This window comes from Metarhizium album, assembly GCF_000804445.1.
Source record: "Metarhizium album ARSEF 1941 chromosome Unknown scaffold_4, whole genome shotgun sequence".
NCBI classification, from domain to species: Eukaryota; Fungi; Ascomycota; class Sordariomycetes; order Hypocreales; family Clavicipitaceae; genus Metarhizium; species Metarhizium album.
The window spans coordinates 652,767-676,420 of NW_024467578.1; the positions used below are offsets into that span (position 1 = coordinate 652,767).

The 23,654-nt window shown below is 57.6% G+C and overlaps 8 protein-coding genes across 8 annotated transcripts; 4 read left to right on the forward strand and 4 right to left on the reverse strand.

The window, feature by feature from the left end:
- On the forward strand, positions 1 to 849 carry MAM_02482 (WW domain protein; the record flags this gene model as incomplete). The annotated part of the gene is made up of 1 exon (XM_040821281.1): positions 1 to 849. The coding sequence occupies one exon, from the start codon at positions 1 to 3 to the stop codon at positions 847 to 849; it is 849 nt and encodes a 282-aa protein (XP_040680695.1).
- Positions 850 to 1,222: 373 nt separating this feature from the next.
- MAM_02483 (Armadillo-type fold protein) lies at positions 1,223 to 3,547 on the reverse strand (the record flags this gene model as incomplete). Its single annotated transcript, XM_040821282.1, has 2 exons — positions 1,223 to 3,139; positions 3,206 to 3,547. The coding sequence occupies 2 exons, from the start codon at positions 3,545 to 3,547 to the stop codon at positions 1,223 to 1,225; spliced, it is 2,259 nt and encodes a 752-aa protein (XP_040680696.1).
- Positions 3,548 to 4,448: 901 nt separating this feature from the next.
- On the forward strand, positions 4,449 to 8,283 carry MAM_02484 (Tetratricopeptide-like helical; the record flags this gene model as incomplete). The annotated part of the gene is made up of 4 exons (XM_040821283.1): positions 4,449 to 4,454; positions 4,527 to 4,638; positions 4,773 to 7,612; positions 7,681 to 8,283. The coding sequence occupies 4 exons, from the start codon at positions 4,449 to 4,451 to the stop codon at positions 8,281 to 8,283; spliced, it is 3,561 nt and encodes a 1,186-aa protein (XP_040680697.1).
- Positions 8,284 to 10,232: 1,949 nt separating this feature from the next.
- Positions 10,233 to 11,462, forward strand: MAM_02485 (uncharacterized protein; the record flags this gene model as incomplete). The annotated part of the gene is made up of 1 exon (XM_040821284.1): positions 10,233 to 11,462. One exon carries the CDS (start codon positions 10,233 to 10,235, stop codon positions 11,460 to 11,462), a length of 1,230 nt encoding a protein of 409 aa, XP_040680698.1.
- A 713-nt stretch (positions 11,463 to 12,175) lies between these two features.
- MAM_02486 (Transcription factor Nrm1/Whi5) lies at positions 12,176 to 13,436 on the forward strand (the record flags this gene model as incomplete). The annotated part of the gene is made up of 4 exons (XM_040821285.1): positions 12,176 to 12,339; positions 12,389 to 12,896; positions 12,964 to 13,167; positions 13,224 to 13,436. The coding sequence occupies 4 exons, from the start codon at positions 12,176 to 12,178 to the stop codon at positions 13,434 to 13,436; spliced, it is 1,089 nt and encodes a 362-aa protein (XP_040680699.1).
- A 657-nt stretch (positions 13,437 to 14,093) lies between these two features.
- Positions 14,094 to 15,738, reverse strand: MAM_02487 (aspartyl aminopeptidase; the record flags this gene model as incomplete). Its single annotated transcript, XM_040821286.1, has 2 exons — positions 14,094 to 15,514; positions 15,681 to 15,738. 2 exons carry the CDS (start codon positions 15,736 to 15,738, stop codon positions 14,094 to 14,096), a joined length of 1,479 nt encoding a protein of 492 aa, XP_040680700.1.
- A 1,160-nt stretch (positions 15,739 to 16,898) lies between these two features.
- Positions 16,899 to 17,861, reverse strand: MAM_02488 (RTA1 like protein family; the record flags this gene model as incomplete). The annotated part of the gene is made up of 2 exons (XM_040821287.1): positions 16,899 to 17,491; positions 17,561 to 17,861. The coding sequence occupies 2 exons, from the start codon at positions 17,859 to 17,861 to the stop codon at positions 16,899 to 16,901; spliced, it is 894 nt and encodes a 297-aa protein (XP_040680701.1).
- Positions 17,862 to 22,849: 4,988 nt separating this feature from the next.
- MAM_02489 (uncharacterized protein) lies at positions 22,850 to 23,654 on the reverse strand (the record flags this gene model as incomplete). Its single annotated transcript, XM_040821288.1, has 2 exons — positions 22,850 to 22,958; positions 23,020 to 23,654. 2 exons carry the CDS (start codon positions 23,652 to 23,654, stop codon positions 22,850 to 22,852), a joined length of 744 nt encoding a protein of 247 aa, XP_040680702.1.

Genomic DNA, 23,654 nt, shown 5'->3' on the forward strand with positions numbered 1-23,654 from the left:
ATGAGCGCCCCGTCGTCGCCAGAGCGCCCGGCCGCGGAGGACCCCAGGTCCAAAGGATCCCCCCCAGCCGGCCCAGCCGTCGCGGAGGACGTCGCAGGCCGCGTCTCGGGCGACGTCGTCGCGCCGGCCCATCCTGACCCGGACGCCCCAGAGGACGCCGGCTCCAACGGCGAGGAAGAGGGCGAGATAGACGAGGACTCTGCGCAAGGCCCGGCAGGTCCGGCAGGCCCGCCACTCCCCCAGGAGCATCATGCCGCCTGGGGCGGCGGCGGCGGCGGCGGCGGCGGCGGCGACGACGACGACGGCTGGGACTGCCAATGGGACGCCAACACCCAGGCGTGGTTCTTCCACAACCGCTTCACCGGCAAGTCGCAATGGGACAACCCGCGCGTCCCCCCGTCCTCCGCGGACCAGGATCCCGCCGCCGCCGCCGCCGCCCCCCAACTGCCGGCCGAGCAGGCGCCCGTGGGCGGCTACAACCCCGCCGTCCACGGCGACTACGACCCCGACGCGTGGTACGCCCAAAAGTACAACCAGCCCGACGAGCCGTCTGGCGCGCCTCAAGTCCCGAGCCTGGAGGACGGCTACATGGCCACGGCAGGCTTCAACCGCTTCACGGGCCAGTTCCAGCACGAGGACGCAGGCCCGGGCCGCCACACGGACGAGGCCAAGTCCCGCCGGCAGATGAGTGCCTTCTTCGACGTCGACGCCGCCGCTAATGTCGACGACGGGCGTAGCTTAAAGGCAGAGAGGGCGAGCAAGCGCATCACCAAGTCCGAGCTGAAGGCGTTCAAGGAGAAGCGGAGGGCGAGGAAGGAGGAAAAGAGGCGTGCTTGGCTGAGGGACTGACTGGCTGGCTCCTCGGTTCCGTGACCCGGGTTCTTTGGGGGGTTTTTGCGACCTTTTCGGAGAGGAAAAAAAAAAGGGCGTTTGGACATGGCTTGGCTGGCATTGTTGGGTGTTTTTGCACGTCTGGTCTGAATATATGGATGGACTGTTGGGGGACTTTGCCCCCCTTTCCACCCTCCTAATTGGGGTGTAGACGATTGGATTTGGGTTGTTAGCTAGATACGACGGGCTTCGGTCTTGTGTCATGATTTTAGATTAACTATTTTTTTTTACATCGGGAGTCCCTGGGACTCCGGGCCGTGACCGGGCGACTTGTAAACAAAACACATTTTCGTGCCCGCTCTGTACGCCAGTGGTTGATGTGTCGGTGGTTCTAGTCATCTTCTTCGTCCTCTTCATCTCCGTCTAGCTCCATGTTCAAGTGGACGCTAACATCGCTGTCGCTGTCGCTGTCGCTGTCGTCGCTGTGGTCTCCGGCGGGACCTGGCTCTGGCGCTTTTGCAGGGGTAGGTTTGTGCAGATCCTGCCGTTTCGACGGCCCGGCGGCTGCATCTTGGAGTTTGCGCTTGGCAGGCGAGTCGTGACTTGCTTCAGTTGGTACACTCGATGCGTCGAATTCTGTGGCCCCGGCTTCGAAGGGGTTCTCCTGCATAGAGAGCTCGACCGTGGGCAGAGTGGACCGGAGAATGTCCCGGAGAGAGCCTGCCACGCGTGCCTCCTCGCTGGTTGGCTCGCCGTCGCCCGCTGCTTCGTCGTCCTCGTCTTGCTCTTCTTCTTGCTGGACCTCGGTGACTAATGCCACAAGGTCAAAGCTGCCTGGAGCGGCTGATGTGCGGAGGTTGCTGCGCAGAATCTCGAGGCCTTGATCCTGTGGGTACAGGTGTGATAGATGGGGCAAGATGCTGGGGTACATGCGGCCGCGCTGGTCCTTGTGCGGGTTGAGAACGCTCGATAGCATGGCGTCGCGGTTTTGGGTGAGGATGGCCGTCTTGTCGGCAAGGCCGCGGAGCGAGGGCTTCAGATGGTGCTGGGGCAGGCTTGACAAGAGAACGGCCAGCAGTTCGTCAGCGGCACTCTTGTGGGCAGCATCCAGCTGTACCAGCATCTCGTCGGTGGCGGAGGCTTGTGGTTGCAGGAACAGATCCGCATTGGCGACGCCGGTCTTCTTGCAGTCCTTATTTGAAGTCGTGTCCGCCTTGGGGATGGCCCTGAGGATTCCTGCATCCTCCTGCAAGTCGCGACAGCAGGCGGCGATAAGAGGCTCCAGAACGCCCACTGTTGCTTTCGACATTGTCGGTCCCGTAAGAGACAAGACGCCATTCAAGAGCCCATAGCCAGCCGTTCGTACGGCTGGGTTCGATACTCCGGACTTGAAGACTCGGACTAGGTGGTCTAGCACTTCGGGAACAAGAGGAACCATTCCTTGATGGAACCTTTGCAACATGACGGATATCAGCCCTAGGGCTGATATGTGGATATCCGGAATGACGCTCCAGAGCTCTTCCTTCTCTTCTCGACCAATGGCTGCGTTTGCGTCCACGGCTTGGTCCCAACTTTGACTTTTCGGCGACAGCCTTGCGATGAGACAGACTCTTGAAACGGCATCGAGAAGAGCACCGACAGGGACAACGACGGGGGTCTTTGTGGGATATCGAAGACAATCGGACAGATACGCAAAGGTGCCCGAGAGTCGCTCTGCCCCTGAGCTCAGCCCAGACCATGGGGGCAGCTGATCGCCTGAACTGTCACCTCCGCTTGGTCCGCCGTCAAGGTCAACCCGTTTTCGGCTATATCCTGCGGTGCCCTCCCAAGATTCATCGACGGCCCGCAGAACTCGATCGGCGGTAGCATGTAACTCCCGAAGCAGGCTATCAACAAGTTTAGCCCATTCTTCGCCCCCACCTGATTTGGCTGCCACGCAGTGAAGTGAGATGACGACTTTTCGAGAAGCTCGCTGCAGAGACTGGGGGACAAGTAAGCCATCTGAAAGCGTCGGCGCCAAGTAAACTCTGACGGCCGAGCGTATTTGGGAGCTGAATGGGCGGAAAGTGGTGGCGTATATAGGAATGAGGGTTGAGAAGGCGTCGCAGATCGTCTCAACGATGCCTAGAGGAGCAGATGCAACTTGGGCCGTACTTTGGGGCTTGATGAGCTGCAGACATGCCGTGATGAAGGTCGGAATAGTGCGAGTTGCAATCTCCCGAACCAGTGTTTGATATGGCTGAACCAATACGTAGATGCGTGCTAGCGTCACGACAGCCAACTCCTTTGTTGGAAACGAGTCGCCTCTCTGCAAGTGAAGTCAGCCATAAGTCCCAATGAGCCGGGCGCGATTCCGGCATGATGGATTAACTACCTGAACAATGGACAGCAGCCCTGAAACCCAGGGTTCCGAAACTCGGAGCATTTCCCACCCCCCTACATCAACGATGGCCTTGACGAGGCCAATGGCAGCAAACCGTGCGCCGCGGTCCCGTCCTTTGAGGAGGGTGGTGACGCTGGTCCTGACCTTGTGAACAAGCAGCGCGCCTTGAGAGCCGTCACCCTTGGATTTCTGCTCCTGTGGAGAAGCCAGCGTGTCTCTGCAGCGAACGACGTGTCTTGTGAGCAGTGGGAGGGCATGTGGAAGTTGGTCCTGTGGCATGGACGCGAGTTTTCTGCAGAGCACCTGGAGATCGGTGGAAGGCGAAGGAGCCATGGCTGATTGTCGACGCTGGGTGATGCCTGTTGGCCGGGTGTTGGCTTTTACGTGACGAAGCACCGGGGGAAGTATAATCTCGGGATTCAGCCTGGCTTTGGCAAGTATCTGGTCAGTTGACGTGTGACATGCGATGAGACGGGACGAGACGACGACATGAGTGGTGGTGGTCTTGGTCTGCAAACAACGAGCCGCAGTAGAGACGACTTATCGCAGGAGTGGCAAACCCAAGCTCTTGGGAGTAAGTAGTCCTCACCGAGTCGACAAACAGCCAAGTCGAACGAATTTGGGTGTCGCCAGCCAGCAGCCAGCTTGTCAATCAAGAGCCGTCAGTCGAATCTTTTCTTTCTTTCATTCCCCGTTCCCAGGCGTTGTTGAAGGGGTCCTGGCGGGTGGGGACGCTGGATCCACAAATATGTGCTTCTGATTGGCCTTGCGCCTGCTAGCTACCCACTCTCCGCTTCCACGAGCCAAGTCCGAGGTTATCAAGTTGCCTACGGAGTACGGTGTAGTCACCAAGCCAAAACCGGCTGGCCACCGTCACTCGGCAAGCAAGCAAGCACCTGGAGACGGTCTGGGTGCCTGCACATGCCCGACCAGGTCGCGCCTGCCCACAGCCAGAGCGTCTTTGCTTGTGAAGCCGCCTCCACACCTCGCCATCCCGCCTTGACCAAGGATCTGTTGTTCACTTCTCCTCGCGCACACCCTGTCCTTCGACGGGCCTTCTCGCCTCCGTCCTGTCCTGTCCTGTCCTGCGTTGTTCGTTGTTCTTGTACCCCTCAAGCGAATGAGGCCTCTGCCGCTGTTCGTTGACCGTCTCTTTCCTCGACTTCCTCCACCCTTCGCGATGCCGTTGGTGCTGGCCCTTTGATAGTCATCAAGCCCCTGACCGCATCGCAACATGAATGTGAGAACTTCAACACACCGTGGCTACCTTGCGGACGAGACACAGCTGACGTCAATTGATGCTTCCATCTAGCCCAAAGCAGCAAACTACATCGAGCAGCTCAACAGCGCCCGGTGCGAGGGGAATTGGGATGCTGTGCCGGAGCTGGTACGCAAAGTTCGCAAGCACGCTCCTGAGAGGCAATGTACGTCGTGAGCACCGTCGATGTCACCAACAACAGCACGTTGCACGTCTCGAGTCCCTTCTCAGCCCGTATAGAATGAAACTGAAGACTTGCCTGCTCAGCTGCTGACCCGCCGTCTTGAACTTGCTTTTTAGGTCTTGCATTGGCGGCCGAGACCGAATGCGCCATCTCGCAAGCAACGCTAGCCGGTGCTCGACCCTCTGCTGCCCAGACAGCCCGAGACCTCGACGTGCCCACCCTGTTTCCCAAATTAGCTGCCGCCATTGACGACGAACAACATCATCATGAAGATCGATTTCAGGCAAAGGTCTGCATGGGCTGGTTGCACTGGGTGGTTGGAGAGTACAACGACGCCATGGCCATTCTCCCTGGTAGCCTCGAAGCCGAAGGCATCTCGGAAGAACGAATGGATACGGTTTCCGAATGGACCAACTTGAGTGCCCTCAAGTCTGCGTATCTAAAAGCTAATTGCTTCATGCGGAACGACCAGGGGCCGGAAGCTCTCTCAGCGCTGAGGACGGGGACACCGTCCTTGAATGGAGTTTGGTGTGGTCATGGCGTCAGGAAGCAGCTGCGGTACTGGTCAGAATTGTTCTTGACAGAATATTGCATGCTGTCTAGCCAGGCTGTCGAGAAGGAAGAGCTAGACCTTGACGACCCGGACGCCCTCGCCAGCTTCCGGGCCTGGGCTAGGTACTGGGATGTCATGGGAGCTCCCATTACTGGCGGGTTTGGTTTCAAAGGCTCTGTCCCTCGGCGAAGGATATGGGCCGAGTATTACGAGGCACTATCTCGCATCCTAGAAAACGACTTATCCTACGCAGGAGGTCCTGTCGACACGATTTCGGCCGATTCGTCTGCCCGAGCCCAACTTCGACTGGAGACGAAGAAAGTAGAAGCCGCCTACCGAGCTCTCATCCTGACAGAAACGACGTTTCCCAAGGCCGACGAGGATCGGGAAGAAGTTGAGGACTTTGTGAAGCGAGTCATGACGAATTGGTCCATTCTTTGCGGTCGGGGTTGGCGAGAACAAGACCTGGGTGAAGGCGGCCGAGCCGCGATGAGTCGTAACGTTCTTGAAACCTTGTACAGTGCTGCAACACGAACGTACCATTCTACCACGATACTTCGATCTCTGTTTAGAGTCCATCTGGCCTTGGCGGAATTCGACCTTGCCTTCAAGGCGCTTGACTCGTATCTAGAGATTGTGCACAAGGCCAAGGCCCGAGTGGAAAAGACGGGACACAGGGAAGCGGGCCTGGATGATGACGGTGCCGTGCTAGAAACCATGGCGCAGGCTATCATCGCTCTATGCCGCTACGGACGCCGAAACGCAGGAGAAAGGGCACGCCAGCTTGGGGCTGAACTTGAAGACCAGCTGTCCAAGATGTCACACACAAGATCTGCCGAAAACGGGGCCCCTACTAATGGTGATACTGAACCAAGAAGCGAGTGGCGGACCCATGTCGCACCAAATGTGGTCGCCTTGGCCTGGCAGGCGATTGGGTTGTCTCATGCTCACTGGGCCAGAATCACTCACGAAGCAGCCTCCATAACCGAAATTCAGTCCAAGGCTATACGCTGTCTTCGAAAGTCCTTGGCCGCCGAGTTTGGTCGTTCTAAAGACATCAGGAGCTTCTTCAGTCTTGCTCTTCTGCTTGCTGAGAGACGCGAGCTCACGGCTGCGATAGAGCTCGTGCGCTCCGCTTTGCTCTGCAACAAGGGCAACGAGGAGAGTTACAGTCTATTTCATGGGCCGTACTGGCAGGAAAGGACTCTGATTCCTGTGTGGCATTTACTAGCTTTATTGTTGAGTGCCAGACAGGACTATGCCTTGGCTGCCCGAGCTTGCGAAGGCGCGTTGGACCAATTTAAAGACTCAACAATTCTTTTTGGCAAGTCTTCTGCACACAGCGACCACCTCAAAGACCCTGGAGCTCACAAAACAGCCGAAACCCCTGTTCGGGGGCTTGTTGATGACATGGACGGCTCAGAGAAGGAGAGCATTTTGGAGGTCAAGATGACGCAACTGGCTCTTATAGAAGTAGTTGAGGGACCGGACGCAGCTGTCAATGCCAGTCACGAACTGCTCTCACTATTTTCCCGCCTCTTTGGCTCGCCCTCGACCGCATCGCCTGTCGCCTTACCGGCGCCCTCATTACCGCCAGAAACGTCGGGCACAATTCGAGGCATTCGCGGAAGCATCTTTGGAGGAGGAAAGGCGGACAAATCGAGTCCGCCGGCAAGGCAGCATACCATCAGTGCCGTAGGAGAGAAGTCGGCGGTGGCTACCTCGAGGCCTGCAACATCTCACAGCTCTCACACAGCGGCGCCGGCAAGTCAAGGATTTGACGAAAAGGACACCATCAATGGCTCACGACGTGGCGGCAGCGGCCCTGGACGTGGAAGCAACTCACGACGAAGGAATAGCCTGAAGAAGAGGGACAGGAGTGGTAGCCGGACTAGACCTGTACCGGCTGCTGCAACCATACACCAGCCTACTATGGTTGATGGGGAGACTTTCTTTACCCCAACTGGAGAAGTGGACTCTCCTGACTTTTTCAATTTGAATAAGCTGTCTGCTGTTCAGCCGCCATCCTCAAGCCGAGGCAAGCCTATGTCGTCTATGCACTCCATCATGTCAGCTACATCCAAGTCGTCCGACGTCACGGAACTGAATGTTGACGTTACTCACGCCTCTCCCAATGTGCTTCCGCTCGTACAGTTTTCCAAGATGGAGGAGAAAGGCCAGAAGATTTCTCTACTGATCAAGATCTGGCTCACCATTGCTGGCTTCTATCGTCGCGCTGGCATGCTGGACGATGGCAAGGCTGCAGTTTTGGAGGCTCAGAAGCTACTGGTGGGTATCGAGTCTGAGGCTGCAAGGGACCCTTCCAGCACAGGTGCAGCGAAAGGCGACGGCTGGGGTGAGATGAGGAGCAGCGATGACCTTTGGGGTGACATTTGGTCCGAGGTATGTGTTTCAGTCAACCAACCACCTTGGCGTCTCATGTGTAGCAAGCACGCTGACGGAAAGCTCAGCTCGGACTCTTGGGCATTGCTAGGGGTCTCCCGTACGAAGCCAAGTCGGATTTCGAAGTAGCCCTCACACACTCAGCTGACCACGCCACGGCTATCGTGGGCTTGTCCAACGTTCTGCTGGACATTTACAGCGAAAAGGTGCTTCCCCCTCCGAATATGCCGTCCCTAGACGGGCTGTCCCAGAGTGAGAAGGGGCCATTTCAATCATGCAACCAAGGGCTCCGCGAGAGATTTGCAGGTACTCTGCCGTCATGGCCTCTTGGACTCGGGCCATTCATGGACGACGGTGTCGCATCGCCGACTCCGGGCAAGGCCGCTGCCAGAAGCGAGCATGAACAACTCCCTGTGTCGTATAAAGCCGCGCACCTGCCGCTGGTAGATCGACTTGCGGCGAGAGAGCGTGCGTTTACTCTTCTTTCCGGGCTGACCCGCCTGGGCACTGGGTGGGACAATTCCGATGCCTGGTTCGCCTTGGCGAGGGCGCACGAAGAGAGTGGACAGCCAGAAAAGGCCAAGGAAGTTTTGTGGTGGTGTGTAGAGCTGGAAGAGGCCATGGGTGTGCGGGACTGGCGCTGTGTGGGTAATGGTGGTTACTTTATTTAGGAAGGATGGACAAGCTCGACCGGCTGAGGCGCTACGTCATCACCATTGTTGTCGTATAACTAGTACATGTATACAGAGGACGGAGGACGACGCCAAAGTGGTGTGAAGGTGTTGTGCCGGCGATAACAACTCGGAGAGTTTCCGCATTGCGTACTGGCTAGGGTGGTGGTCAATTTCCATTTCGGAAGCCTGGCTCCGCAATTGTGGGGACGCATCAAGAAATGCTCTTGCCCAAAAGAGCGATGAGGCGCAATATGATTTGCTGGCGCTTGCTGACACACCCGGGCACGTCGTCTCCGTGAATGATGGAGGAAGGCATCAACGACTTCGACGGACGATGAAACAATCCAGCACCGTGTCTGGACAAGAAAAATATTTTTTGGCAAGTGTCGATATCCCACTCAGTGAAACTGCGGGAATGGATTTGCGAAAAAGCTTATATAGGAGGGCACGACACTGTTGGAGGATACATGGTCTGAAGGGACGCCCTGCCGAGGGGCCGGGGACAGCACCGGGCAATGCCAGCCTCACTTTCCGAAAACTTTTAGTCTCCGCCGACGGCCCTCAGGATTGCGCTCCAGCATGGCGCTTTTTTAGTTGGAACTTTGATTCTTCCGTATTCTGCGGCTGTCTGGGCCGATATCCCATTGTCTACGCTCCTCTACGCTCCAAGCCATGGACGCCTTGCTGCTTGCGGCCCTAAGGATTGCGCTCCAGCATGACAGAAATCGCGGGCATGACACTTTTTTAGTCTGTCTTTTGATTCTCCCATATTCCGCGACTGTCTGGGCCGATATTCTGTCGTCTAAGCTCCTCTACGCTCCAAGCCGTCGACGCATTGCGCGACTGTCTGGGCCGATATTCGATATTCCGTCGTCTACGCTCCTCTACGCTCCAAGCCCGATGGACGCCTGGCTGCTCACGGCCCTAAGGATTGCGCTTCAGCATGACAGAAATCGCAGGCATGACACTTTTTTAGTCTGTCTTTTGATTCTCCCATATTCTACAATGTCTGGGCCGATATCTCATCGTCTATGCTCCTCTACGCTCTAAGCTCTATGGACGCCTTGCTGCTCACAGCCCTAAGGATTGCGCTCCAGCATGACAGAAATCGCAGGCATGACACTTTTTTAGTCTGTCTTTTGATTCTCCCATATTCCGCGACTGTCTGGGCCGATATTCTGTCGTCTAAGCTCCTCTACGCTCCAAGCCGTCGACGCATTGTCGTCGCTACCAAATCTGGCAGACGTACGAATGGCCATGGACCACATGCCCGTCGAGCTACTCCGTACTTGGTCCCGGCCGAAGCTAGCACATGTAGTCCTGACGTGTCAACAACACAGGCAGCTCGATGCGTGCCGAGTCTCCTCGGGAGAGACGTGCCGGCGGCGACGGAAGCTGCCCGCGGCTAGACATTTCCGGGACATAGGGCCAAAGGCCAACCTGCACCATCGCCCGATTGGCCATATTGGCGCCGGCGTGCCAGACAGTGCGAGAAGTCGTGGCCGCGAGACCGTCCAGACGCCAAGGTTTATAAATACGAGTGCCGACGCTGTAGTTGTCGGCAGTCTTGGAGTCAAAGCTTTCCTCCTTGTCAAACTCGTTGCTTGCAGCTCTGCCGTGAGGACTTTTTCTGTCGCTCCAAAAGACTTGTTCTGAACGCCGACTACACGCACGACTGCACTTGACGGGACTCGTACGTCGACGGGTCGTCTTTGGTAAGTCTCTTGCGTGGACGGCCCCGGTGGGAGCGAGCTTCTCACACGGACAGGCGTCGCCGGCACGGGAAACGCAAGCGTTTCTTTCTTGTTGGATCTTGCTGGACCGCAAGTCGCCCGTATCAGTGGGATTGTTGGTGGTAAGTGAGTCTCTCGCATGTCGCGGCAGGCCGCTCGTGGCAGTTGCTGAATTCGTGAAGAACCGCCTCTGACACAAACAAGAGTGGCAGGATGAACAACAACTTGTACACGCACCAGGCGGCCTTGATGGGCCAGCAAGGCCAGGGGCAGGGCCAAGGCCAGGGCCAAGGACAGCCGGCGCAGAACATGCAGGCCGTCCCGAGGGTTGTTCCGGGCGGCTGGGCCGGGGTCGGCATCCAGCAGCAGCAGCCAGTGCTGCTGCAGCAGCAAGAGCAACTGCACTTGCACTGGCAGCATCAGGAGCCGCACCCGCCCCCGCACCCGCACCAGCACCAGCAGCATCATCTGCAGCAGCAGCAACTGCAGCAGCTGCATCAGCACCCGCCCCCGCCCCCGCCCCCGCACCACGAGCAGTGGCAGTGGCAGCAGCAGCAGCAGCAGCAACAGCACCACCACCAACAGCAGCAGCAGCAGCTCTACCACCAGGCGCCGCAGCTGCAGTACTGCCACGTCCCGCCGCAGCAGCAGCCAGGCAACTATTATCTGGCGCAGCCGTCGCAGCCGCAACAGCCGCAGCCACAACCGCAACAGTGGCAGTGGCAACAGCAGCAGCACCAGCAGCACCAGCAGTGGCAGCAACAGCAACAGCAGCAGTGGCAGCCGCATCAGCAGCAGTGGCAACAGCAGCACCAGCCCCAGCACCAGCAGCAACAGCAGCACCAGCAGCTGAGCCTGCAACAGTGGCAGCAGGGTCAGATGCACCAGCCACAGCGACTGCCGCTGCCACCACAGCAACTGCCGCCGCCACCGCAGCCACTGCAGCCTCCGCAGCCTCCGCAGCCACTGCCAGACAGGGCTAGGCACCTGGAGCAGCAAAGGCAGCGCCAGCAGCAGCGCCAGCAGCAGCACCAGCAGCAGCAGCGACCACGGCGACCACGGCGACCACGGCAGCCAAAGCAGCCAAAGCAGCCGCAGCGGGAGCAGCAGCAGGAGCAGCCACAGCAGCCACAGCAGCCACAGCAACAGCAACAGCCACAGCAACAGCAGGAGCAGCAGCCACAGCAGCCACAGCCACAGCAACAGCCACGGCAACAGCAGGAGCAACAGCAGGAGCAGCAGCCACAGCCTCAGCAGCCCGCCACAGAAGAAGAAGAACCAGAAGATCTCGGACTGGCTCTTCTCAGGGCCTTTGTAAAAGCGGACGGCGACAGCATGTCCGACCAAGAGCTGCGCGCCGCCCGGCCCGGCCCCCGGACCCCTCCCAACTTCCCACTCACTCTCCCCCCACAGAGTGAGTGGAAGGACGGCAAGAAAAAGTGAGGCCCATCACTGGCAGCGGGCAGCGGGCAGCGGGCAGCGGGCACCTGGCACCTGGCACCTGGCACCTGGCATTCCCATTGGTTGTTTTTGGGGCGGCTGCTTTTTTTTTTTCTCATCTTGTCCTTTTTTAATCTTGTACCTTTATGTGTTCTTTCTCTGTACAGAATTTTGTGGTCGTTGGGGCACGGGCATGTTTTGGGCATGGGAAGCTTGGCATTTATACCCCGTGGGATAATTGGGAAGCATGGTTTGGGTTTTGGGTTTTTCATTTGCATTTGGCATTTTGCATTTGCATTTGCATTTGGCATTTGGCATTTGGCATTTGGCATTTGGCATTTGGCATTTGGCATTCTTCTATACAGCACAACTATACCGGTTCGGCACATGCTTTCCTGGCGTGACTGTGACGTCGAGGTCGTGACATTTTTGCTTGTCCGTGCACAAACATGCAGGGAGGAGGTACGTACCTGGCCGCCTCGCGCGTGGCGGGTCGAGACTCGATAGGGACCGCGTTGCTGCCTCGAGCAACGGAGCATGCACCATGAAACCAAAGAGAATACTCTGAGAACTCGTGCAAAGTCATTCTTTTTGTCGATTTCTTTGAGATTTACCGTCTTCTTCTTTCGTTCTTTCTTGTTTTGATTTTTTTTGCTCGAAAGAAAAAAGAATGGGCCAAACCCATGCATGCCAAACGACTGTGGCGCACCCTGAAAATGCTCCCGCCCGCCTGCGGCCCCCCATTCCCCAGCGTGCTTGGCCGTGGTTCGCGCGTCGACTGCCAGACGTGTCTGCTGTCCGCTGTCCGCTGTCTGCTGTCTGCTGTGGTCCCGGGCGGCGGCGGCGGCAGCGGCAACGGCGGCGGCAACGGCAGCGGCATGTGGGCCCCCTGCACATTGCATGCACCAGACCAGACCAGACCAGACCAGACACACGCACGCTTTCCCTCCCCACCCACCCAAGGCCCGATATAACATACAACATCACGCTCCGCGAGAAAGAGCTGCACCATCCGCGTCCCCGTCTTCCTCCCTCACGCCTGACCCGTCCCTGCCTCTCTCTCCTCTCCGCGCCCCCCTTCCCCCGTGGCACGAGGCCTCATCCTTCCTCTTCCTCTTCCTCTTCCTCTTCCTCTTCCTCTGCCAAGGCGAAGCGGCGCCCTCCCGCCCCGACACGCCTCATTTACACGACAACACGCCCGACACGACCACCATGAACGGCTCTCCCGCAAAGCACCGCGCCCCGTTGGCACCGCTCGACGCCAACGCGAAGCCGTCCCTGCCCTCCCCCAAGATGCCCAAGGACGGCAGCGTCTCCGTCATCCCCCTCACCGGCGGCTCGTCCCCTCTGAAGAAGAGCCTCTCCTCGTCCTGCACGACCAAGCGGCCCGCCGGCGACACCACGTCCCCGGCCACCAAGCAGCCGCGTACGCAAGAGGTACGGACGCGCGATCCCCGACCGACGTGCCCCCGTGCCCCCCTCCGCCGCCGCTGACACCTCACAGCCCCAGGACACGCGCCGCTCGAGGACAAACTCGCCCGGCTCGCCCGGCTCGCCCTCCCTCTTCGACTCCTCCACCGCCGAAGGCGACTCCTCGTGGGCCACGGCCACCACCGAGCCCGACGTCGCCGCGGGCATCGTGTCCGACGCGCCGGCCCTCCTGGCCCCCCGCCCGAGGGCCACCCTGACGCGCGAGCAGGCAAGAGAGGTAGCTGCCGACCTCTGTCTCCCAACGTGAAAACGCTGACTCGGCGCCACCTCTAGAAGGCGGCCATCCTGCGCCTCCGCCTCGGCCTCGCGAGCTACAAGGTCCGCACGGGTCAGACGACCGTCCCGCTCGCCGACCTCCAGCGGAAACCGCTGCCCCGGAAAACCGTCCGCCTGCAGTCGCCGCAGCCCCCCCGACACGCTGCCGCTTCTCCTGGCCGGGGCGCCGTGTCCCTGTGCGAGGGCGCCGGCGGCCAGTCGCGAGAGTGAGCGTTCCTCTCTGGACGTTGCGCCGCCGTTTCGTGTTTGCACACGCGTCGAGGGGTCTGCTCGACTCGCCTGGGCATTTGGGCATTTTTGCCGCGTTGCCGCGTCTACGACAGACGCAGACGCAGACGCAGACGCAGACGGGGGACAGCACAAGAGGCGTGTGTGCAATTGGTTTGGGAGCCTCTGACTTTTGACTTTGGCTGCTGGGGACGGGGACGTGTCTTTTTATTCTTGTTGGTTGTGTCATTATTGGCTTGGGGCAAAACTGCATTGGACGAGCTGCTTCGTGCTTCAGACAAGCTGGGCTGGGTTGATTGGACGGTGTACGGCGTACAGGGACAGCACGGGACGTTGACTTTGGCGTTTGCAGAGTTCATCTGTTGTAGTATTACCTACCTACCGCGACACGTGCGGGACGTGCGGGGGAGAAACAGGGGTTCAACAAGAAACAATTGACCGAAACCATGGCGTCGATTGCATTGCCTGACGGGACAAGTCGTCTTGTCTTGTTGTCGTCGTTGTTGTTCTTGTTCTGTTGCACGGAGAGCCATGGGAAATTGTGTCCCATCCGTCATCTCGTTATAGGACTGTACGCCTCGACCACCTCAACCCCCAACTCTCCCGCTCATGCCGTTGTCCCCCCACGCTATTGAATAACTAGTCCACGAGGATCTGGGGCTCCAGACGTCCGTAGCTGCCAAAAAACTCCTCAAACAACTTGACTGCAAACTCAACGTCGGCAGCGCCACCCGTCTCGCGGATGCTGTGCATGCTCAGCTGGGGGTTGCCCAGGTCGAGGGTCCGCATGCCCAGTCTGGTGGCCAGCCCGGGCCCGATGGTGCTGCCGCACGGGGAGTCGTTCCGCACGACAAACAGCTGGAGGGGCACGCCGGCTCGCCGGGCGCACTCCTGGATCAGGACGATGCCGGGCGAGTTGGTGGCGTACCGCTGGTTCGCGTTGATCTTGATCACGGTGCCCTTGTTCATGGCCGGCTGGTGCGACGACTCGTACTTGCCGGCGTAGTTGGGGTGGACGGCGTGCGCCATGTCGGCAGAAACGAGGAACGACCGGGACAGAGTCTGCTCGTAGGCCGTGGCATCCTCGGCTTCGTGGTGCACGGCCTCGTAGCTGCCGTCGCTCGAGCCGTCTCGGCTGCTGGGCAGCAAGGAGAGACGCCGGACAACGGCTGGCAGCAAGTTGGAGTGGGCGCCCTGCGCAGACTGGGAGCCGATTTCTTCGTGGTCGAAGCAGGCCGTCATGCGGACCGTCGAGTCATCGTCCAGGGAACGGTTGTCGCGAACAGACGAAATGAGACTCATGACGGAGCAGTAGGTCATGCCCAGGTTGTCCAGGCGAGGAGAGAAGATGAGCTCGTCCTTGAGGCCACCGATGCAGGATTTCTGGGTATCATAGAGAACCAGCTCAAAGTCGATAATGTCGGTGACCTTGGCCTTGAGCTCACTGGCGATGACGTCGAGAACGGCAGGGTGATGGCGCTCGGCCATGGCTTTGAGCGGCTTGAATTCCTCGCCCTTGTCGGCCTGCGCGGGGGCGGCGTCGTCGTCGTCGAAGCTCTTGTTTAGCTCGGCCTCGGCCAGACCGGCAATGGGGAACAGCTCAGTCTCCTTGTTGGGGTCAAAGTTGGATTGCCGTTCGAGGTGAATGGCCAGCGTGGGGATGCGCAGCAACGGCTTGTCGATCTTGACGAGCTTCTGTACGAAACTGTCGCCTTCCTGGACGAGGACTCGGCCAGCGATGCTCAAGTCACGGTCGAACCACGAGTGCCACATGCCGCCACCATATGCCTCGACGCCGACCTGAAGATAGCCGACGCAACTCTTCTTGGAAACGGGCTTGAGGCGCAGGCAGCAAGAGTCGGTATGAGCACTGACAATGGCTACTGGGTTTCCAGGGCGCCACTTGCGGCCGACGGCGAAAGCCACGATGGACGAGCCATTGCGGGTGAGGTAGTACTTGCCGCCGGGTTGTACGGTAGAGTTCCACGAGTCGCGCTCGCGGATCAGTTTGAAGCCCGCCTTTTCGAACCGTTCGGCCGCGCACTGGGTGGCATGGTAGGCTGGGAGCAGGAGTTAGCAACGGACAACGCCTCGCCAGTGACAGCCGAAGCCTGCTTGCTACTCGGTTGCCTTGCCACAACCATGGCCGGACAGGTCCTCAATCCTACCGGCATCCTCAAGCAGCCCCAAAGTCTCGGAGTCGAGTGTGTGGCGGGAAGAACCTACGGGTCGGGGAATCATTGACAAAATCAACAAAGTCAAGCGCAGCCTTGGGCGGGGCCATGTTTGGTGAAGCTGTCGAGAAGCTGTATGACGAGGGGACCCGAGACGACTTGACCAGGAGCCCGCGCGGTTCGTAGGAAGCAACAGAGCGACGAAGCAAGGCTTTGGGCAAGACGGACGGGAGAAGAGACATGGACGGGAGAGGGGAAACGAGGCTGGAGAAAGCAAGACGACGTCGCAGGTCCGTCCCAAGTTGGCAAGTCAACTTGCGGGTGTACATTTCCGGGTGGTGATTGGACCACCCAGTATGTGTGGGGTTTTTCCGGCAAGAACGTGGCGGCTCCTTCCTCCGCAACGAGCCGAGCCAACCAGTGACCAGCGTCTCATCCTGCGGCAATGGCCTGGAGGGCTTCTTTCAAGCATACGGAGTAACGTTACCCGCCAGTCCTGCTTCACACTGACAGATGCTGAGTGCAAGAAGAAGGGCCATTCAATTCCATCTCCAAGAGCAGTCTAGTCGGTCCTCCGCCGGCCCGTCGATGTGCAAACCATCCCGGCCCGTCTCGGCTGCGGGGCCGCCGCCGCCGGACGCCGAGAATGTACACACGGAGTCACCACCGACTGCGGACGGCTCAAACACGTCTATCATCTAGCGAAGAAGGCACAGAGCTCAGAATCGCATGTATGCAAAGCAAAGGGCAGAAGCACAAGTGAACCACTACTCCTCTAAGCAGTCATGCTTGCATATCCCCGTCCCATTCTGCTGGTATCTAGCCCAAATCTCGTCTACACTATCAAGGCGTAGCCACGCAGATATACCACTCCATCACGGTATGTTCAAACGCGCAGTTGAACCTAAACTCGGTATACTGATAAACGGGCCAACAAAGTGTCACACGATAGATAGCGTGGGCACCAAGCTAGATATCAAAGGGATGATGGGTCAAAGCCTTGAATTGATCTACAAAAGAGAGAATCGTATGCCCCTTTAAATAAGGGCGCTCAGCTCCACGCTTCGTGTGCGCATTTAGCCAAATTCCATGCGCTTACGCCATGCGCTTACGCGGCCATGATCCCTAATGGGTAACATAGGGTATGCCGTGCCGTGCGACACAAAGCTCCCTCACTTTTCAAAAAGGGCGAAGGGAAAGAAATGCAATTAGCAGCACAAGGAAAGACGTTGGTTTGAAAAGCTTGTCCGCACCGAAACGAAACAGCTCATCACTTTCGCTCGGGGGTGCTGGTGCCGCTCTCCTCGCTGTGCGAGTCCTTCCTGGCCTCGCGTCGATCAAACAGCAGACCGGGGTGGCCGAAGCACAGCGCCGTGGTGGCAAGGACGATGAAGACGCCCTCGAGAACGATGAACGGGACTTCCTCGCGGATCAGGCTGCCGTCGTAGCCGTCCTTCAACTCGGCGACGCGGAACGCGCACCGGCCAAGGATGAGGAGGATGGACGTGGCCAGGCCGACGAAGAAGGTGTTGAGGCGCCAGCCGAAGCTTCTGGCGCGGCCGGACCGCATGTACCGAGACATGTAGTCGAGGAAGCAGGCGACAAAGGCAGTCAGGACGATGACCTGCAGTGCCAGGCCGGCCATGGAGATGTCGACGCCGAGCCTATTGTCGCCGCTCGAGTTGGTCGACATGGCGCCGCCGGCGGCCTGGAGGACGAGGCAGACGACGTCAAAGGGGATGAAGATCCAGTAGAACAGCTGCGGGTTGAACCGGGACAGGTCGGGCGCGAAGTAGGTGATTGTCTTGGAGAGCGTCACGTAGATGGACGCGGTGAAGAAGACGGGTGCGATGGTGAGGCAGACTGCGACGACGGGTTAGTCTGGTCCATGTGTAGCGGACGGGCGCGTGCGTGCGTGCGTGCGTTGCTCACCGATTTGAATCATGAAGCCGACAAAGGAGAAGGGGTCGTTGTAGAGCATGATTCGGCCGACGTAGCCAATGCTTTCGCTCACGCACCCCAGGATCATGCCGGCCATGTAGCCCCAGGTTCTCCATCTGGCACCGAGATATCCGTGGACAAGGCCGAGTAAGATGAACAGGCCTAGGAGGGTGGCGTTGGCGGCCAGCGAGGGCCGGAAGCCGTAGATGCTCCATTCGATGGGACAGTTGTCGAGTGTGCAGCTTGAGTCGGGGCCAAAGGCCACGACGCCGGGAGGAAGTTGCTTCGACATTGCTGGTGACCGATCTGTGTAACGGTGCCTGTGGTGAAGAGCGTGAACTTGTTGGGAGTGAATGAGTAGAGCTTGTTGTGGGCGCCGAATGCCTCGAGTGGAGGAGGATGAAGTTGACGGATCAGATGATATATGTAAAGGACTAAATGACCAGAAAAATAAAGAAAGAAATAAAAAAAATGAAAACTTCAGCTCTGGGAACAAGGGCGCGAGATAGGATGCGGCAACCGAGCGGAGGAATTAAGCTTGAATCACCGGGACGTAGGCAAGTCCGTTGATGGACGGAGATGTTTTTGCTGCTTGTCCTAGATTACCAAGAAGGTTTGCTTCATCGCGGACTGGAAACTCGACTCTGGAGGCAGCATCGTCTCTGGTTAAAATACACGGAGCCGCGGGCATCTAAAATGCCCCAAGTTCCCTCCTTGGCTGGTCTTCCAAACACCTCCGTCACGGCAAACGTGTAGCTGTCTGGTCTTGGCACGGACTCGAGCCGCTCCGGACTGGGGAGACGCGTCGCCCGCGGCTCGGCCTCGAAGCCGTAAGCTTGGCCTCACTGAGGCTGTGCCGCATTGTCGCGGAGGATGGCGTCTTGGCCTGTGTCCGCAGCCAGCCACATCAGCAGTCAATGCAGGGCCATCCATCGTCTCTGCAGCTCAGACTCACGCAGGGGCTGGTAATTGTAGCAGGCAGTCGTCGTATCTGGCGAGAAGAGCCGCGAGCGATGGGCAAGTTGCTGACGCGAGGCGAGGCGAGTGGGCGCGCGCGCGACTGACAGGTTGCCGAGGGAGGGTCAGAAAATGCCGAGACAATTCGGCCATGTAACTGGGCCGTTGGTGTTGGGCATTTTCTGACCCCTCCCCATGCCACGTGGGAATGCCGAGTCCGAAGGCGCGAGGAGCGAGCCCGGGCCCGCCGTCAAAAGTGGGTTCGGCTCCCCGAACGAATGGGAGATGCAACGGAGGATTCCTCCGTTCCGCGTACTCAATTTTGTACTCCTCAAGAGCGCGAGTCCTGTTGTGATCCATGTCAAGCATTGTTTCCTGGAAGCACAAGCAGACACGTACATCATTTTTACATTTTAGCCCGTTCCTGAGCCAGCTACTGCTGTGCGTGCTTGGGAAAATCTGAAATATTCGCACAGGCATCGAGAATGCCTCGAGTCTCTCGACGCGTCATGCCGTATTCTGCTGCGGGCCTGGAGCGCCTGAAAGGATCAAACACGAGCTGAAGGGCCACAAGATCTGCGGCGCCCATCTCTTTATACATGATGCATCTTGTGTCCATGACTTGAGTGCGAAACAAGGGATTGCATTGCCGCGAGGCTGAATGTCTGGAGAGACCTGCCTCGCCTGGCAGCAACCAAAGGCTGCTCTCGCCTCTGGGCGCGCCGCCTCAGCTTGGTGCAGTATATCCCGCTGCGGACGGCATTCTTCCGCCAGTCCACCACCGGTAAGCTCGCACGTCTCTCAAGTTCCTGGGCGATGCAGTGACGGCAGCCATCTAACTACTAGTGTCATGGTCGTCGTTCAGCACGTCTTCGTTTCGTTGCTACTGAAAGGGGGCCGGTTAACACCGTCGGAGCAAGGCGAGTTGACTGATGCATGGGCGCGAGAACGGAACATGCTATTCTGTGTCGTCTGGGCATTTTGCGTCAAGACAAAAAAAAGATTCTCGAGTCGATGGCACAGTTTAAGCGAACGGATCCGTGGAGAACGCCGGCCCGTACCGCTTCCATTGCTGGCAGCGTTGGCCTCTACATGCTCTGCATCGAATGTCCGTTGTGCAAAAGCATGTTGACAAGGCTGGACTCGGCATGTGGCAATCCTGACGATGCTGTCAATGTTCGAGATCCAGAGAGGCAACGCAAAACTCGTCGGCTTCAGCATGACTTACACCCTCGCGGGCCATTCCGTTCATATCACGTCGTGGCCTCATACAAGATGGCCAGATGGCCATCTCCCGGAAGGGCACAACCCCATAGTGAGTGTTTCCCAGTTCGAGGTCGTCTTGATACGCCAAGTTTGACACGCGCGCTACCGAATTCTGTGAATTTTCCCAGCAAATATTTCATCATCGCAATATGCAATCGCGCTTGTACCTCGGAGCATGTTATCCATACGCCGTTGAACGTAAGCTCTAGATCCCTTGTACCTGATAATTGGCACGTTAAATGTGAATTAGCTGTTGTGTGTAATAATAGTAAAAGCCTAGCAGGAATCTAGGTGAAGTTGCCACTGGTAGTAAAATGATATTGCATCTATTACTGTGATATGTGTAGCGTGAGCGATTTTGCTGATGACTTCATCCTGCTAACGTATGGGATATGCGTCTAGAATTAAAAGCTTATTCAGACCTTAGATGTTAACAACTATACAGCCTTTACGTTTATCGCCCTTGCCTACCTAAACAATAAAGACTGGGAAGGCAAATAGGACCTATCTATTTGTGCAGATAATTTTTCTAGCTTTCAGCAAATCCTACATAGTCCTTGTTACCACAGCACGATCTTCAGCTCCCGAGGGATAGATCCTGCATTTCTTGGTTTACCTTGCACAGGACCAGTATTTTTTCCGACTTGGCTGTGGCCGTAGCCGTACTGCCAGGTAGGTGCTGTGTCTGGGTATCCATGAATCCGGTCTTGCGAGAGGATTTCACATGTCGGGACCAAATGTTCAGTCCGCGTCCACATCATACATGATACGATACGAATTCGTACCGAGCAAGTCGTGTCCGACTCGGCCACGGCCTACGACAGAAGTACTACATGCAGCAGCTGCGTGACCGATGTCCCAATATCGACGACTCACACGAGACGGCCGCCTCCCTGCATCACGTTGGCCACTACGAGGACAAGCTACGTACCGCGCAAGGCACTCAGACAATGGCGCAAGAAAGCAAGACAAGCAAAAGGACTCGCTCAGCCAAGCTGCGGTGTGGCAAGCAGGGCAGCCCGCAAAAGCAAGGCTCTGAAACAGCGAGGTCAAAGCACGAGGCAAGGAAGCAGGACCGCCACGCCTCGCTTCCTGGACAACATGACATGACTCACAAACCTGTACGGGTCAGTCTGAAGACGGGGCAAATGTTGTTTGTCTGCGTGTCGAATCCCTCGCGGGCAGAATGCTGTACTCGGTACGGAGTAACTCGAGGGACAAAAATACGGAAATAAAAGCCGCCGCCTGCTCTACCGCAAGCGACCCACAGAATACTTAAGTAGGTAGGTATGTGCATGCATGCATGCATAAAGTACGAACCTCGTTACGTACCTAAGTACCTAGGTAGGTACTTAAGTAGGTACTTGAGTAGGTATACGTATCCGAACAGCTATTTCGCAGGGAACCATTGTTGTTGTTTTCTTTGCAACCTGTCGCATGAATCTGCTTTGAGAAAATCAATTTATTCTCTCGGGCACCAAGTAAATTAATTGTTAATGCACCAGCCACAAACCCCGTCGTTTCCATCAGCTGATATTAACGTTCCGCATACTATATCCAGGTATCCGCGGACTACGGAGTACCTGGGTGCCCACAGACGGCACGTCACCCCCCGACCCGACGGATGGACCGTCCCACGCTGGCTGACGCCCAAGTACCCGGCACGTCATCGCCATTCGAGTCCTGCCAATACCGAAGGCTGCACCAACGCCAAACAGGCAGCAGCACTGCACAATGGCAAAAAACTAAAAATAAACACGAAGGCGGACAGGAAATCAAGACCCAGGGGGTGTGAGAAATAAAAATAAAGAAGAAAAAGTAAGAAAGACGGGCACGTTTATCCGACGACAAATAGCCATCTTTGCCGAATGCGCAAGCGCTACGAACCTGCGTACTTGTGTACCTACCTCTAGCAAGTGCGTACGTGGGTACGTACCTAGGTACTTAAGGTAGGTACGTACACCGGACCAAGCACCAAAACGGACGGGGCTCATTCACGCGCCCGCGCAATATACATCATGCCTGCTGAAGTACTCCGAAGACGAGTGACATACGGAGCACGGACGTATCAAGTCGTCCAGCTACTCACCCGGCATTAACGTCAAGTGTCATGGATCAGGCTCAAAACATTGACTTGATCACCAAGGAGGACTTATCCGTGCGGAGGAGACGCACAGCCCCAAGGGCCCCACCATAAACAGGCCCAGTAGCCCCCCAATCGACTTCCCGCCTCGTTCCCGTTGGCGCAAAGCAAAAAGAAGAACAGAAAATTAACATGACAGCAATAGTAATAATAGTAACAATAATAACCAGCCGCGTCGTATTGCCGTGCAATTTCATCAAAAAACACGCGGGGCGCAGGGCGCGACAACCGGCACAGGCCGCTTACTCCTTCCGCTCACAGTTGGGCTCCACGTTATTGACGTCTCCTCGTCTCCTCGTCACCCTTGTCCGGGTTCTCCCAAACGGGACAAGCGCGCGGATCGGAAAACGGGCTGCCCTCTGCTGCGGGAGACCTGAGGCCAACGACGGTCTTGGTAATCTCCGCTTGACTGGGATCTGGGCCGGACGTGGCGTTAGAGCACACACCTGAAATGAGACCCTCGGACAAAGGGGAGAAAACGTGACGATCCATGCTATTGTTCTGCAGTGAGGGGCGTTTCAACATGCCGCCACACGGCGCTGCCGTTGTGTTTCGTTGGTCTCCTTTTTTTGCTTTGGGCTTCAGACCTAGGCGGCGGGCAGTCAGGGGCTCTCTCTCACACACACACACACAAGAGGCAAATCCTGGAAAGCAGGGCAGAGTTCAGATGGCAAGACATTCAGGTCAAGAGGTCTCTCTTGGAGAATGGCTCTCCCCGTACGCCCACCCAATTCGATTATAGAAATTAGATACATGAAATGTCCCTGCGAGCGTTTTGTTACCGTAAAAAAAATATGCTAATATTTCAGCGAATTTAAATTACATTCTGAACATGTCCAGCCGGGATCCAGAAATGTACGTCGTAAAATGCCGTAAGCCTCCAGGCTCCAACCTATGTAGTCGAAAGTAATAATTTAAGCAAGGACGAAAGCGGCAATACCGACGACGGCAGCAAAGGTGGCAGATCCAGCAAAGGAAGCGGCACCGGCGGCGACAGGGGGGCTGTTATTACCACTGGGAGTGCTACGTGTCGTGTTAGCCCTTTGTCAATGCCATGTAGCTGAATTGAGGCATGAGAACTTACGTCTGGTTGCCCCCGGCGGGAGCGTTACCGCCAGCGGGGGGGCTGCTGGGAACGGGGACGACCTTGCCAGTGCCCTGGGGAGCGGCGGCGGTCGGGCATGGAACATTAATGGTAGAGTACTCAACCGAGGTCAGGACGGTGGTGTAGCTCTTGGTGATGGCAGTGACCGATTGAGACGGGCAAGCAGGCGCCTCGGGCTGCACAGGAGACTCTGTGTTGGCGGCAGGAGGAGCCTGGGTGGCAGGGCCAGAGGCGACCGGGACAGGGACAACCTGGGTGCTGAGAGGAACGGCATTGGTGCTGATGTTCCAGGGTCCAGGCGCAGGGAGTCCCGTAGCCTTACCGACGGGGCAGACGGTGGTAGAGACAGCGACGGTGGCGGTGGAGAGGACGGTGCTGTGAGCCGGGCAGTTGGTAACCTCGGGAGCACACGAGGTGATGGTGTAGACCTTGGTAGAGTAGACGGTAGAGGTGGTCAAGGGAAGCACCGATGTCTGGATCTGAGTTGAACGAGCAGGGCAGTTGGTGACGCTCTCGGGGCAAGCGGTGATGGTGACCAACGTGGTGGTGTAGTCGGTAGAGGTGGCAGCGATGGCGGACCCGGCCATCAGGGCAGCAGCGGCAGTGAAACGCAT